At 45.3% G+C, this 16,373-nt stretch overlaps 2 protein-coding genes across 2 annotated transcripts; one reads left to right on the plus strand and one right to left on the minus strand.

Moving 5' to 3' along the window:
* Window positions 1–1,782: 1,782 nt before the first annotated feature.
* On the minus strand, window positions 1,783–3,873 carry LOC115775639 (proline-rich protein 2-like). Its single transcript, XM_030723110.1, has 2 exons — window positions 3,157–3,873; window positions 1,783–2,181 (listed from the first exon to the last, which is right to left on the minus strand). The coding sequence occupies exons 1-2, from the start codon at window positions 3,871–3,873 to the stop codon at window positions 1,783–1,785; spliced, it is 1,116 nt and encodes a 371-aa protein (XP_030578970.1).
* Window positions 3,874–11,236: 7,363 nt separating this feature from the next.
* Window positions 11,237–16,089, plus strand: LOC115775640 (V-set domain-containing T-cell activation inhibitor 1-like). Its single transcript, XM_030723111.1, has 2 exons — window positions 11,237–11,353; window positions 15,803–16,089. Exons 1-2 carry the CDS (start codon window positions 11,317–11,319, stop codon window positions 16,087–16,089), a joined length of 324 nt encoding a protein of 107 aa, XP_030578971.1. The 5' UTR covers window positions 11,237–11,316.
* The last annotated feature ends 284 nt before the right edge of the window (window positions 16,090–16,373 follow it).

The following is a 16,373-nucleotide window of genomic DNA, read 5'->3' on the forward strand; positions in this document are numbered from 1 at the left end:
GCTTCCTCAAAATCAGTGTCCATTTCAACAACACTTAAGTTTACAGTAATGTTTTACACAGCATTGAGGCAATATTAAAACAAATTTTTATTCATTCATATGGCATCAGTCATTTCAGTCACTATAATGTCAGGCAGTAACTCTGAAACCAGAGAAACCCAAGAATTGACTGTTTCTTCTGAGCAGCACTTCATCATGGTGGGAACTCTCTTTTTAGAATCTGAGTGTGTGCAACGTCAAAACACACTGTTGGTGTTTCATGTCAGATCGTATTAGTCCTCGTAAGCTCCATGTTTTACACTGTATACAGTGAATGCTGTGAATCTGATCCTCCACATGGAGAAAAACTGAAGCAGTAAGATCAGATTTTCTGCTGCTTTGTTGCTCCTGTTCTGCTGTTTCCACAGAGGTTGTCATAAATGTTGCTGCTAATTTCATCAGGTGTGTCACAACAATTTAGGAAATGTTTTGACCTCTGATCTTTGTCTACAGTACTGACTATGACCTGTAAATACAGCAGGTGTTGGGGTTTGTTGCTGACCTTTGACCTGCAGCTGGATGTCTCTCAGTCTCCGTTCTTGTCTTCTATCAGTGATGGAGCAGGTGTAGCTGCTGCTGTCAGTCAGTTGTGGGTTCCTCAGAGTGAGGCTGAAGTCTCCAGAGTCCAGAGCATCAGACCTCACTGATGTGTGTCTCCTGTAACGCTGGTTTTGTCCTCTAAGATCATCTCCTCCTTCTCGGAGCAGGTGGACAGATTTGGGATCCAGATCACTGCGAGTCCACATCACTGTGGGCTCCTCAGGTATAAAACCTGAGAACTGACAGGGCAGCAGGACAGACTCCGCCCCCTCATTCACCTCCACCAGCACAGCCAGGGCATGCTGGGAAACTGTGAGGACACACAAACAGATACACAAATGAACTGCATTCAAAAGATAAAATGCAAATTAATAAATTAAAGTAAAAACCAAAATAAAGTGCCTCAGTAAAGTGAGGGGACTCTAGATCACCTTCAGTGCTCCTCAGGATAGATTCTCTTTTTTCTGTCTTGGAGGGATGAACACCATTCTGCTAAAACATTTAGGGGCAGATTTACTTGAAAAAAGAAGTGCCAACAAAAGTGGAAAGGCCTGTAAGTGATCTACTGACAGAGTGTTGCTTTACCTGGTTAGGAGGAAAGTTTGATACACAGTCCCCATTTTTAGAGCCTTAATAGGAACTGACTGTATTGTGAGTGGTCTTGTGTATTGATGACATGGAAAAAAATTCAGAACAACAAAACATCATATTTAACAGGAGCCTCACTGAAGTCTTGGAAATGTAACTACTGAGCATCAAACAGCTGCTGAACATCTGCATCAGAACTCCTCACAGAGACGGAGTCTGCACCTTCCTCTTCCTACAGCAGTCGTGGTCCAGAGCTGCTGTCTGTGACATCCTGATCTGTGGTCAGTCTCAGAAAGATAAGTTTGAAACGCGAATCCTCTTGTTAGCAGGACTGACTGATGCTTTTTGGATCTTTGTGCTGCTTTGGAGCATCACTTTAAGGATCACTTCAAGATGGCACCCCTGCCTCCTGCAGCAGGGTCCTAAAGACAATATCACGGCACACAGCAGACTGTGATAAGCTGAGCCTTATTGTTGTAACTGCTGCAGATACATTTTTAAAACTAGTTACAGCAGCTACAGGATCAAGAGCTTTTTGTTGCCCCCCCCCCCGTTTGCAAACAGCAACTGATCACTCAAGGGGTCCCAGCATGAGTTAATTAGGCTTTTTAGTCTTTAGGATTCATGGGGTACCCTTATGTTCTGATGGGGGCTGTATGGTTGACTCGTTCTGCCTGGGGGGCATGGGCGCTTGGATATTGGGGTTCTGGGCGCTGTGGGGGCCGTGGGGGCCGTGGAGCCCTGTTCAGGCCTGGCCCTCTGGGGGGTCCGGGCCGGGCCTGTCGGGGTGCCTAGGCTGGCCCTGGGGTCGGGGCGGTCCACTCCCTGGGTGCCCTCCCGGCGCCCCTGCTCTCTCGCCTCTGGCGCCCCTTGGGGGGTGGGGGGGTGCTCCCTCTGGCCTGGGGTGCCCGTCGGGGGTGGGGCGGTTGGGCCTGCTGGGTGGACTCGGGGCTGTGCAGCCTGGGCTTCGTGGGGTGTGGTGGGGTGGGGGGACGATCGATGGGGAGACCTTTCCTGGGATTGGGAGAGGGTTGAGGGGGTTGTCCGTGGTGTCTTTACGTGAAGCCTGGCCACTTACAATTGAAGGTGCGTCTCCTTCCCATGGCCCCATGTCCCTCTTCTTGGTTGCTCCGCCTCTCGACGGTCTCTAGCTTCCTTCTCGCCCTTGATCAGTTCTTAAAATCCGTTGCGCTCTCGGCCCTGTCTCCTCGCTGTGATTTCTGCCTCTCTGGGGGATCCTTGGGCAGTTCCTCTGGGCCTGCCCCGCCACCGCCACTGATCTGCAGGGACCTGGGCCTTCCCCTGGTACCGGGTCTGGGGGGGTAGGATTGGGGGGGTCGGGTTGGGGATGGATGGGGGCATTGTTGGCGCTGCCCTTCCCCTCTGTTCTCCCCCTGGGTCGGATTGGCTTCTCTTGTCACTCTTCTTTTAATGCACAGCACTAGCTTAGCACACACACATAAGACTAATAATAATAACTGTATTTATGTAGAGCACTATATATCTCACTACAGGTGTTGGGAGCAGGCTGGATTGGTAGTGGGAGGCCACATAGCGGGTCGGGCCATCTTCAGGAATGTGGATCGGCCCTCACCTGCCTCACTCTCCCATACCCCACCTGCCTTCCATTTTAATGCATCTCACAAGTCACTTTACACGGGTAGGTGGGACTCACATTTAAAAATAAAGAAATTCCAATCAGGCAATTGGAAAATGTATAACTTATGATAAATTATATAAGTTCCGCAGTCGGGAAATAGGGGAACAAATTTGAATTATAAATCCATAGACTCCATACATTATACATGACATTAAAAAAATATATAAATAAATAAATAAATAAAAAAAATAAATAAAATATATATAAAAATATTTCATTTAATATTCAAAGGAATGGTATGGGTGACTAACACTATGGTAGGGGTTGAGTGGCAGGTGGGCTGATTAGGTTTCGGGGGGGAGCCTTGGGGGGGGTTTTTGGAGCAGTGCTTGCGGCCCCCTGCATCTCTTCTTCCTTTCCCCTGCTGTCTCTCTCCTCCCTGGTGCTGGTGGGGTCCGGTCCTTTGGGGTTCCCTGGGGTGGATGCTGGCCTGGTGGACCTGTCCGTGTCTCTCTGGAGGGGTGGCTGGTCGCGGTGGGGGTGTCATGGCGACAGCGTAGGGGCTCCGTTTTTGGATCTGTGGGCGGGGTGGGGGTGATGTGGGTGTTGGGGGCGGTGAGGCTAGGGGATGGGTTGGGGTATATAGGTCTTGCTGGCTGGGCTATGCGGCTCCTCCTCTTTCCCTCCCCTGCCCCATGGTCTCTCCGTTTGTCTGCTCCCCTCCCCCCCTCGCCGCGTGTGCCCGTGTGGTGCAGGCTTGTTGTCTGCCCTGCGGGCCTGATGCCCTGCCCCTGTAACTGGCTCTCTGGGGTGGGGTGAGCGCCCTTTGCTCTGTCGGGGGGTGGTGGGGGCGGTGGGTGTGGGGGGCTTGGGGGGCCATCCTGTGGGCCGGGTTGTCCTGTGCTGCTGGGGCTGAGTCTGGGCATCTGGGTTGTCCTGGCTGCTGTGCCTCCTGGGTTCTTGGGTCTGTTCACTGTCTCTTGGCTCGTGTGGTGCTTTGGGCTCCTTTTCTGGGTGCCTGTGCCGCCTGGGTGGGACAGGGTTGTGCTCTCAGCCTCTGCTGGCTTTGTAGAGACCCTTAGACACTGATGTAGACCTTCCTGCATGTTTCTGCCCTGGCACGGGGGTTTCTACTGCTTCTTGGCCTTTAATGCAGGTTGCTGACACTTGGGTTTTGTTGCCACCATGTATCGTGATGTTTGGACTCACCACACTGACTGATTTGGTTTCTGATACTCTTTTTCCTTGTTTAGGGGTCTGGATGCTGGTTGTCACTAAGGTGCTTTCATTTTTGTTTATTTTATTCTTTTTTTTAAATTTATTTATTTATTGTAAAGGGGAAGAAAATAAAAATCTTATGATGAGTTGGGATCACTACGTTAAATAAATTTGGAAGGGAGCACATGCATGCCTTCACAGGAGTATAAACATGGGCACATATGTGCACAGGGACATGCAAGCATGAGCACACACATGTGCGCATGCTCACACACACACACACACACACACACTCAGAGGGCCAATGATGTATTAAAACACTACCAACCAACAGGTACCCCAGCCTGTAGCAGATAGCATTAATGATTTTGTTTGTTTGTTTTTCCAGTTTCCTCCCTGTTAATGCTGCATAGCTGGGGTACCTGTCAGATTTTTTTTTGTTTAGTTTTGTTGTCTCTGAGCCCCCCCCCCCCCCCCCCCCCCCAAAAAAAAAAAAAAAAAAATTAAAACTAGTTACAGCAGATAAATCTGAAAGGTTTCCAGATAATTAATGGAAGACAAAATAAGAAAGAAACTGATGAAATAATATGATTACAATTTTTGGCAATTAAAAAACTGCATATTATCAGTTGTAATGTTCCTTTAAATGAATTTCAGCTGTTATAAGGGACTCAGCTTACAGTAAAATCAGTCTCATTTTATTCTATTGAACATTATCAAGTAAATCTGAAGGATAAACATTATAGTCACAGGTTATGAGCTGAAATTGCTTTGTGAAAGTTTGAAAACTCCATGTTTCCAACTGTTATCCAAAAAGAATAAAAAGTCATAATGATGATGGAGCAGCGGGTCTTTATTTCTTTAACAAAAACTACTGCAGTCTTTAACTGAGATAAACAAAGATGGTAAACTTATTAAACATATAGACATCATAAATTAGAATATTGTGATGCTTACAGTCAGTCATAACTGTGCTATAAACTGCAAACTTTAGACAGCAACCGTTACAAGAAATGCTAAAAGTCCATAAATGCACACCTCTGCCTGATAACAGGGCATATATTTGTGGTTATTTCCATTGTGTCAGTTTGATCCTGGAATGAGCAGCTCTGTGAACAGGACGCTGCAGCGTGGAGCTACGTGCGCTCCCGCGGACGGGAATTATGGTTTGACTTGTCATAAATTCACACAACAGCTGTTCCGCTACTGTGGTCGGACTAACCTGCCGCTCTCTGGATTATTAATAAAGCTGAGGATGATACCTGCTCTGCAGCAGGTGTGGAAAATTTGGACTAAGATCCTGAGCTGGATCTGCAGATTTTCCTAATAATTTATCGAATATTATTTTTAGATGAAATGATTATCACTGAATATTTTGTGATTCGATGTTAGGAACAGCAGGGACGGTCCGGTTAGAAACAGAGCTGTTCATCTGCAGGCTGAGAGCTGCTGTCCGTGACGCAGCTACTGTAGCATCACTGCAGCATCCTCTGTCTGTACAGAGTCTAAGTCCGGGTCCTGGGCTTTCTCAGACCGTCTCATCATCAAATCGCTATTTTCCGCCTCTGCGCTCTCACTGCGCAGCTGTTCAGAGTTTCTTACCGTTAATGATGAGCAGCATCAGCATCAGCAGCATCTTCATCCTCTTTAACAACCACAGTCCTCCCACACTCCTCCTCCTCAGCCTCCAGCTGCTGACGCACCGTTTAGAGAGTTTAGTTTCGGTTTCACAGGAAGTGTCGTGAGTCTGTCTCCCTGCTCCCTCTCCTCTCTTTGTGAATGAGTTCATCCGTGTTTCTGGACTCTCGCCCTCTGGGCCCACACACCTGAGGGCAGTGGGATGTCTGGTCACTATTTAAGTTGGAGACGATCCTTCATTCAACACCTGATTGTTGAGTTAATCCCATTAGTTTATTCGGGCTCTTAGTCCTCATATTTTTGCTGCTGTTTCTGAGCTCTGTACTCGCTGTTTGACAGTGTGTAAACCAAACCTGATGACATGAACTCCCAGAAAGATTAAAGTCAACCACCAAACTTTTCTTCCCCCCCCCCCAAAGACTGACAAAAATAAAGCTGACTGAGCGCAAAGACAGCTGTTCACTGCAGTCACAGCTCGCTGCCTTTAACAAGCTCCTAGTTTCACATGTGTGGATCATAATCACTGATACTCAGGTGTAATCAGCAGCTTTGTTGGGACTTGCCTGTGTTGCTGTTTCACTGAACAGCTTTAAAGAGATGTGGAATAACCAAACGGTCCAGCAGGTGTCGCTGTGGAGCACAAATGGTCCAAAGGCTTCAGTGTTTCACAGAGCCTCGTTCTGCTCTCTGAGTGTGTGTGTGTGTATTACCCTGCCTTTGTCCTCCTGGGGTTCCCGCTTTTCTGCTCGGGGCACCTGGAGGTGATGAGCACACCTCTGAGCCATCAGCTCATTTGGCTGCAGCTAGTTAAACAGAGGAGTGAATATTACAGTAGTAACACATCTGATCATATATGGGTGTATTATGTGTAAAGCCTCACAGGAGAGCTCAGCTCAGTGCCATACAGAGAAACCTTCACCTTGATGCAAGCTTCATAAAAGACGTCCTGGATTTCTCTGCACAGCAGTCCCATCGTTACCTGTTCTGTGGATCCGGGCGTCAGCATCTGGAGTCTCACCTTGTCTCATGATTGATTATCTGTGTTGTAAACAGCTGACCTATGACAGTTTCTGTAAGGGAGAATAAATCAATATGTTGATCAATTATTAAATCATTTACTAACAGGGACTTGGAAGAGAGAGACCTAATGTTTAATAATCCACATTTCATTGTTTTATTCTTTGGTGCAGTTGATGAAGCTGTATTATTTATTGTTTTTGAATTTTTATGCTTAAATAGTTTTTTGCTGATTTTAGCTTTGTTTTTTGGTGGTCTGGGAGCAGGCACCGACTCTGTGGGGATGGGGTTTTGGGGGGATGGCAGGAGGAGAGAAGCTGCAGAGAGGCGTGTAAGACTGCAGCTCTGCTTCCTGGTCTCAACCCTGGGTAGTCAGTTTTTAGGAGGGTTAATAAATTTGGCCAGATTTCTAGAAATGAGAGCTGCTCCATCCAAAGTGGGATGGATGCTCCTAACAAGACCAGGTTTTCCCCAGAAACTCTGCCAATTATCAATCTATCTTTTTTGTGGACATTCATGGTTGTGCGGCCGCAGTAAAGGCTGTCCTGTTTTTTACTGTTATTTGGATACAGATGGACCACCATGAGTCCTAGGTCAGAGCGAGTCCACTCCACCCTGGTGTCCTCGGGCAGGTCAGGTGTTGTTTTGCAGGGCAGGATGACAGACTCTGAGCCTTCCGCCACCTTCACCTCCACCTGCTGGTCTGAACCACAACATGAGCTGTAGAAGCAGCAGCAGTCACACTGATGGGAACTGAAGCAGTGACACACACACAAGAGTCATTTACAATTCAAACAAAAAAAAGTTATGGAAGCTATGGAATTCACAATACTTTGAGTAACTGCATCAGTACTGTACATGGATGGATGGGAAGTTTCTGCTTCTCATGAGAGCAACAGTTATTCTAGAGTGTTTTCCTTTTGCTGCCGTTGTGAATGAAACTCTTAGCCAGCACTTTTAGATTTGATCCAGACTCTCTGCTGTGCATCACCTTTGGTTGCTGCAGTGCATAGTTCCACCTTTTGACATATGTTACAGTCACTCAGGTTTCCTGACTGCTCAGGAGGACCTGCTGGGGGACGGCTGACATGCTAAGCTGCTTTCACCCATGCTGGGTAAGAGGAAGTTAGCTTTTAGGGGTAGAGCCTGCATCCAATGTGCTGAGCCTGGCCTCCAGTGCTACAAAAAGGCTGCATCATTGAAGGAGGGGGATAACTGAACATCTGGCACACTGAGCAGGACAGTGGAGGTCAAGAAGATGGAATATTGCTAACTTTGGTTATACAGTAATTTATGGTAGGGGATCCAAACTATCTCCATAAATATGTGATCAGCATACAAATTACAGCTAGATAATGATGAAGAATATTGAAATACTCAAAGATCTTTTATTTTGAGCATCCTGTTGTTAGGAACTCCTGCAGTTCCTGACTCGAGCCATCAGGACAAACCTGCTGCTGACCTTTGACCTGCAGCTGTACATCTATCACTTTCTCTTCTTCTCTTCTGTTACTGATGGAGCAGGTGTAGCTGCCGCTGTCAGCCATTGTGGGTTTTGTTAGAGTGAGGCTGAAGTCTCCAGAGTCCAGAGCGTCAGACCTCACTGATGTGCGTCCGCTGTAACGCTGGTTTTGTCCTCTGGGATCAGCTCTGGTTTCATGGAGCAGGTGCACAGATCTGGGACTGAGATCACTGCGGGTCCACATTACTGTGGGGTCATCCTCAGGTATAAAACCTAAGTACTGGCAAGGCAGCAGGACAGACTCCGCCCCCTCATTCACCTCCACCACCACAGCCAGGGCATGCTGGGAAACTGTGAGGACACACAAACAGAAACACAAATGCATTTGGTTTATGTTTTTTTTTCAGAATTTTAATGAAAGTTTACACAAAACTGGGCAATCATAAACCAGCTGTTATTTTGTTGTAGCAGTAAAGCAAAGCTCAGCGATCTGCTGTTAGTTTCTAAATGTTTCTGTCTGCTGTAAGGCTCCAGGGTGGCTGCAGCTCTGGAGGCAGAGCAGCTCAGCTACTAATCAGAGGGGTGGTGGTTCAATCCTTTGTATGCGGAGAGCAGTGGAGACGCGGAAAAACGTGTCGACAATGATACGCTCGGTGTTAAAGGGTCATTGTTCCAAATGACAGAAATCAGAAATGACACTGATTGTGCCAAATAACACAATTTTAGTAAGTAAACATGACGCGCACACACACACACACACACACACACACACACACACACACACACACACACACACACAGCAGCTGAGTGGAACATGAGCTCCTCTGAAGAAGAACGCAGTGATTTCAGAGTGAGCTGCTTTGGGTTGTTAGTTTGATGTGAATCAGAATCCAGTGTTTGATGGAAATCTCCTCTCCTCACACTGCTCACAGTTCAGCTTCACACTCTGTTAGAGCTCATCTGTGGAATGAAGTCCAGCCGGCCACACAGCACTTCTTAGGAAAGAGGAGGAGCTTCAGTTTCCTCATAGTTTCACACCTGAGTGCTCCAGCAGCACCATCACTGACCCTCTGTGATGAAGTGTTTGTTTTATTCAGCCTGCACTAAAACATACATCCAAAATGACCTTGTTGTAGTCCATCTTCAGGATGTTGTAGTTTCAGCCCAGCAGACCCACATCAGCATCCTCGGTCCCGTTATGAAGCAGTGTGAGCAGCAGGAGCAGAGCTGACCCTGTCAGTGAGTCAGAGTGTTCCTGCTTCAGCTCTCATTGAATGCAGACTGCCACAGATCAGTTTCCTCATAGTTTCACACCTGAGTGCTTCAGTTTGTGCCACCATCATTGCCTCTGTCCTCACAGGCAGAGGTCTCATTAATAAATATTTTCCATCACTGATGGTGTTTAACATGCATTTCTTACTGAAACCCTTCCAATGAAGCATTCCTGCAGCTGCTCTAACACCACTCTGTGAATGTTTTCAGTCAAAGTCAGCACTTTGTCACTGGGAGAGGGGGGGAGAGGTGTGCTGTTGTATGCCTCGAACCGAGCAAAGAAGTCGTTCAGCTCATTCAGCATAGAGGTTGTGCTGTCACAGGTCTGTGGAGCTGGCTTGTAGTCTGTGATGGTCTGTATTCCCTGCCACAGACTCCGTGTATCTTTGCTGTCACTGAAGCAATGAGCTATCTTCCTGGAATACTGCTTCTTGGCCTTCCTGATGCCCCGGGAAAGGTTGTTTCTATCTATCCTCAGGCCCACCTGATCTCCTGCTGTGAAGGTGGAGTTCCTGGCTCTCAGGAGTCTGTATACCTTTCCTGTCAGCCATGGCTTCTGATTTGCCCAAACAGTGATGGACTTGAGGTCAGGTACATCGTCAATACACTTGGTGATGTATGAACAGATGGTGTATGAGTACTAAGTATCTAACTACCAAGTTGGAGTTTTTTAAATTTTCAGTCTGTTCAGTTTTCTCTGCTCCCTGTTACATTTTCTTATCTCTTAAGTCACAGTATTTGCTGTAGAACTTCTAAACAAGGTCATGGACTTCCAGCTAACCAATCTCATCAATCTGCCATTTTTTTTTTCTCACAGTGATTTTTGGAGTCCAAGTTCAGTTATGCTGAAGTTGCAAGTAGACAAGTCAAAATGTTCGGTTGTTGGTGTATTAACCGACATGATTCCTCACATCGCCCCTGGTATCAGAGCCACTTCAAAGTGCTTGTTTTTCTGCTGGTAGATAATCGTATCACTGCTATTAAACTACAAAAATGGCCGAACGGGGCGGAGTGGAACAGTCTGCGACCTGGAGGGGGGTGGGGCGTGAAATGTCTCATTCACATTTAAAGAGACCGCACCAAAACGAGACAGAACAGGGGTAAATAGGGGTCTGTGGAGCTGCAATAATGAGGATCTCAGACCAAAGCAGTTCTACTTTATAAAGACCACAAGTGAATGATTTACATATGAAAAGGAAGGATTTAAAAGCATGATATGTGCCCTGTAAGGGGTAATTTTTCCAAATGCAGCAAGGAGCTGCACGCTGAGTTGTATTCATTGTTTGTGCCAGCTGATCCAAGATAACACATTAATAGAAACAGCCTGCAGGCTTTATTAAATCTGAACTCGGGCCCTGATTGGTCCACAGGCCAGGCTTTGGACATACCTGCTTTAAGTAGATCATCTCATAAGAAAATATTTTTATTGAATAGAAAGTGAACATGATACACACACACACACACACACACACACACACACTGAGTTGTTCCCTCTGCACAGCAGCAGTAGGTACATCTTCAGCCTGTGAGGAGGTCTCATGCAGTGGTGATCTCGCCCTGCTGAACAGCAGCAGTGATCGTTGGTGTGTTTCCCGGTACAACAGGAGTGTACCGGGAGTGAGGGTTGACTGAGGGTCAACTGAGGGTTGACTGAACATCTCTACGCGACCACTAGATGTCTCCCTGCTCTGTGTTTGTCACTGATTCCAATCAGAGCCTGTTAGCAGACAGAGGAGTATGGAAGAGAGATCTCCTGCTGATCCATATGGGAAACACACACACACACACATGAATCTGTTGCAGTTTCCTGTGCACTGAAACTTCCTGTGAAACCGAAAGCATTTTTCTTTGGGCGTTGGAAGCAGGAAAGTAACGAGTGGTTTTTGTTCGTGTGTTCGGTTTTAACGGGACTCTGTGCCGGTTCTAGTTCTTCTGCAGGAGGATGAAGACTCTGCTGCTGCTGCTGCTCTTCATCAACGGTCAGAAACTTTTTAATCTGCTCTCACACCGCAGTTTGATTATCACACACACGCAATCTAACCGTGGTGTGTTTACGTGATCGTTGCTGTCGTACAGGGAATAAAACCTGGAAAAGAATTTGAAAACGGAAGTCTGCTTCCAGTGATTGTGGTTCTATTAAACTGATCAAATCAGTTATTTTTCTGTTGCTTCATCCTTCACCTGAACTTGTCCTCTGTGTCACAGCGTGTACATCACCGCGGTCACGTGAGCCGTCAATTCTGAGCCGCGGTCAAGACAGCCGCCGCTTAAATTTTCTTGCGCTTCTAGCCTCAGCTTTATGGTAATGCTCGTCTTTCGTTGCCAATTTCTGTACAGCGGAACAAAAATAACCTGTAGTTGTTTTGATTTATATATGTGTTCGCGTTCTGTAAAACACTATGACATATAACAATCACATTTATTAAATTATGGATTTTAGACAAAGTTGTGGTGTGTGTGTGTTCTTTTGGCGAAATTAAGAGAAGTACAGCCCCAGACGTCCTATTTTTTTTCCTCAATAAAGATGTGTTCCTTTAGTCGTGTGAAATTTGATTCGCTCTCATTACAAATTTATTCAAGTCTTCATCATGGCCTGCACAGCTGATTTTGCAGACATCTGCGACAGGCTCCAGCCTGACAGCCCTCCACCCACGATGCTTAACACAATAAGCGCAATAGGATGGATGGATGGATGGATGTGGCTAATATTCATGCAGAAAATCATGAGAAATAAACCCAGGGTCAAGTTATAGGACTGCACAATTGTAATTATAAATGGATAATTCTGAGCCTATTTAATGAACTCAGTCCAGTGTGGTTATATTTTTTTATAAGGCCATTAAAGCTTATTATTGATAGCTGACATAAAAATTTTCTATATATTCAGCTTCTGCCTTATCCACTCTACCTGGGTGTGAAATTTCATCTAAGGCTAGTTAAGGACTCCACTTAAATTACAGAACAAATCTGAACAAAATTCACCAAGGACGTGGAAATCTCAACAGATTATCACTCTGGCTGACCCCCTCTGCATGTGGACCCAGTTTCATCACAAATAACTGCAGGAATCCACAGAAATTGAAAGTGTAATATACTCATATTTACCAAAGGTAGTACAGTATGAAAATAAATATTTAAAAATTCATAAAAAAATCAGCATTGGAAGTTGACATGGAAATCTCAACAGATTTTGCTTCAGGCTGACCCCCTCTGCATGTGTGCAGAGTGCCATCACAATTTACTCTAGGATTCCACAGAGATTGAAAGTGTAAAACACTCATATTCACCAAAGGTAATACAGTATGAAAAATACATTGAAAAATTCATTAAAAATCAGCACAGGAAGTCGCTATTTTAGTGTCAAACACAACCAGTCAGATCCATGACGTAAGGACAGACGTCTGGGATTCATGCTGAGCTCTGAATCATTACTGCAACACTACAGCCAGACTATAGACCAGGGGTATTCAACTCCAGGCCTCGAGGACTGTGTCCTGCAGGTTTTAGAGGTGTCCCTGATCACCTGAAACAAATGGCTGAGTTACCTCCTCAGTATGCAGTCAAGCCGGAGTCCTGCTAATGACTTATGTATTTGACTCAGGTGAGTTGGATCAGGGACACATGTTCACTGTAAACGGCGAAGATTTGTAAAACATTTTGTGTGAACTTGTTACATTTCAGAAACAGAAAAACGATCCCGGTTCCACTGGATCGTTCTCGTGATCTGTCCTGTCCATCTTTGTTCCTCTGACTCTGCGCAGTAATGCAGCTGCTGACTGTCAGTTTAAACCAAACTGATCTGCAGACTCAGGCCACCTGATCAGGGATCAGTCAGTGGTCACTCTGATGGATAAATGTCTGCCACAGGTGGATCTGGACATGATGTGAACCTTTAAGAGAAGATGAGGCTGGAATGACTTTAAGACTTTAAAAGGGGATTAAAGGAGTTCATGTGTTCACAGAATAAATGACGTCACACAGTCTCAGGACCCGCCTGAGGGAGTCACAGGCTCGTAACAGATCAGGAAAGTGGGTCTGCAGCAGCGCCGTGTTTCCATTTAAAACAGCTCATCCTCCCAAAACAGACCGACATGTTTCTAATGCTGAGGCACGTTGTTGCTGTACTGAGAAAACTTTACATTTATTACAGACTTGGAGAGCTGCCCTGCAGTTTGAACTTACTGTGAGACGACCTCTGACCTTTGACAGTAACTCACACTCTGTGGCTGTCAGAGAGGCGTCATCTATCAGTGTCAGTGCCACCATCTTCAAACCATCCATCATAGCAGGTCTCACTACATCCTGTAAACCTTTCACTTTCACTCTGGCTGCTCTCCTTCTGTCGGAGATCACTCCTGACACTCGTCTCCACCCTGTCAACACTCTCTTCTTCACCTCTCCTGTGCGCTGTCCATAGCTTTAGATAATTGGCTGCAGGTGTTTAAACACATCCACCTTCATTATCTCTGCTCCTTGAATGTTCACCTTTCCACCTCCCTACTGTTTTGCTGTTCTCATACATGTCCTGCACCACCCTCACATAGTACTACATCACTCCTGACTTCCTCTTGCAGTCCCACAGTTCCTCTGTCAGCACTCCATCATCTGCTTTCTCTGGATCCACAAAGACACAGTGAAGCTCCGTCTGACCTTCTCTACCTTCTTCATCATCACTCTCAAAGCAAACATCACATCTGTAGTGCTCCTTGTCAACATGAAGCCACACTGCTGCTCACTGATCTTCACCTCTCTCCTCAGCATAGTATCAACAATATTCACCTGAGCTCTGTGTGATGTGTGGTTCTTTAAGGGGAAGAAACAGATTCTAGCTTAAAAAATGCCAAATCAATAATCATACTTTGGAAATCTATATTTGTAATTTACATATTAACACTTTCTGCACCAGAGTATTGTTCTGAACTGAGTGACTCATGAATTACTAATATATATATACTTTTTTCATATTAACAGTTCATCTGCATATTTTAACTTCTGTACTGCAGTTTTTCCTTGTGTGAAACAAACAGGGTGGATGGAGCAGCTACAAAGTTCTCTTTTCTTCACTTACTGATCAGGTGGTTGATGAAGGACCTCCAGCTGTTTCCCAGTAAAGGTTTAATGGAGGTTACAGGGGAAAAAAGCTTCGTTTGGATGCTAGAAAAACATTTCTTTACGCTCCACCTGAGCTCACCATCTCTATAACAGCTCCGCCTCTTTGCGCTTGTGCAGACAGACTGCACGTAAAACAGCTGACTGCTGCTGTTGTGTTATCAGTGTTTATGTTGAAAAGCTGGGGGCTGCAAGATTGTAATCTAGTAATGCTTTATATTCACAAGCATTCTCCTAAATACGTTTCTACTGCAGGTCTATATTTAGTCACTGACCAGGGATTAAAGTATAAAAAATATTTTGACGGGGAAGGGGTTATTCCGGTACTGGATGATCGCTAGTGCTAATAGCAGTGCTTGCTAGCAAACTGCGGTTATAGTGATCCCCTCTGGGAGCTGAAATAGAGAAAAAAATAACAGCTGAAATTCTCAGCACAGCGAGCACAACACACAAACACGGTAGAGAGCGGTGGAGGCGTGGAAAAACATGTCAGCAATGATCCACTTAGTGTTAAAGGGAATCCATTGCAGCGACGGAGAACTTTTTATAGACTTTTAGGTTTTTTCTCCAGTTAAATACAGTGTGGAGGTTGCTTTCAGCATCTACATGTAAAAATCAGCCCCTAAAATGTCTTTAAATTGTCTGAACTGAGCAATAAATCAGATAAAAATTCTGAAACATCAGTCTGAGTAAGGAGCAGCCCAACAATAGACAACAAATAAAATAGTTTTTTATATTTTCCAGTTAACTGTGAGAGACCAATAAATTATAATTGTGTTTGGGTCTCTGAAAGATTGCTGCCACTCCTCCTCCTCGGCTGCACTTTGAGGATTCTGACAGCCTGGTTCATTTACAGAGACTAATGTAATCTTCCTGCTGCAGCCAGATTCAGAAGAGAGCAGCCTAATGTCTCATATTTCATTGTTTTTCTAATTGTTGCTATTGAAACTGTTTGTCATAGTTTAATAACTTCAGTCATATTTGTTGAAGTGACAGCTGCTCCACCCAAAGTGACATGGATGCTGTCTCTCCTAATGAGACTTGATTTTTCCCAGAAAGATTCCCAGTGAAGCATAGTGAATGTAACACTTTAGGAATATTCCATTTATGTGCTAAAATATTACATTTGATAACGTTCACTCAGCTCTGCTATAACCTCGGAGTTACACGAGAAATATCCATTGTAAGGTGTGTGTGCATAGTAAAATGTTTGAACAATTTTTAAAAATGTTTTTTACTGAACATAAACCTGCAGATAAATGTGGACTCAAACCCACAGCTTGCAGTTCATTTGTGTATCTGTTTGTGTGTCCTCACAGTTTCCCAGCATGCCCTGGCTGTGGTGATGGAGGTGTATGCAGGAGAAAAGTCCATCCTGCTGCCCTGTCAGTTCTCAGGGTTTCCACCTGAGGACGATCCTGCAGTGATGTGGACTCGCAGTGATCTCGATCCCAAATCTGTCCACCTGCTCCAAAAAGGAGGAGATGATCTTAGAGGACAGAACCAGCATTACAGCGGACGCACATCAGTGAGGTCTGATGCTCTTAAAACTGGAAATTACAGCCTCACTCTGAGGAACCCACAACTGACTGACAGCGGCAGCTGAGAGACTTACAGTTGCAGGTCAAAGGTCAGCAACAAACACCAACACCTGCTGTAAATACAAGTCAAAAGTCAGTACTCTAGGCAAAGGTCAGAGGTCAAACTAAAGGGCTGTATTTCCTCAACATGGTGACAGACCTGATTAAATCAACAGTAAACTTTCACAGATGTTCTGTAACCTTAATGGAAGCACCAAACAGGAGACAACAAAGCAGAAGAAATAACATCTCATAGTTTTCTGCATACACAGTAAACCTGCAACCAGTTACATCAGAGACAGGAAGCTGA

This window comes from Archocentrus centrarchus, unplaced genomic scaffold (genome assembly GCF_007364275.1).
Source record: "Archocentrus centrarchus isolate MPI-CPG fArcCen1 unplaced genomic scaffold, fArcCen1 scaffold_24_ctg1, whole genome shotgun sequence".
NCBI classification, from domain to species: Eukaryota; Metazoa; Chordata; class Actinopteri; order Cichliformes; family Cichlidae; genus Archocentrus; species Archocentrus centrarchus.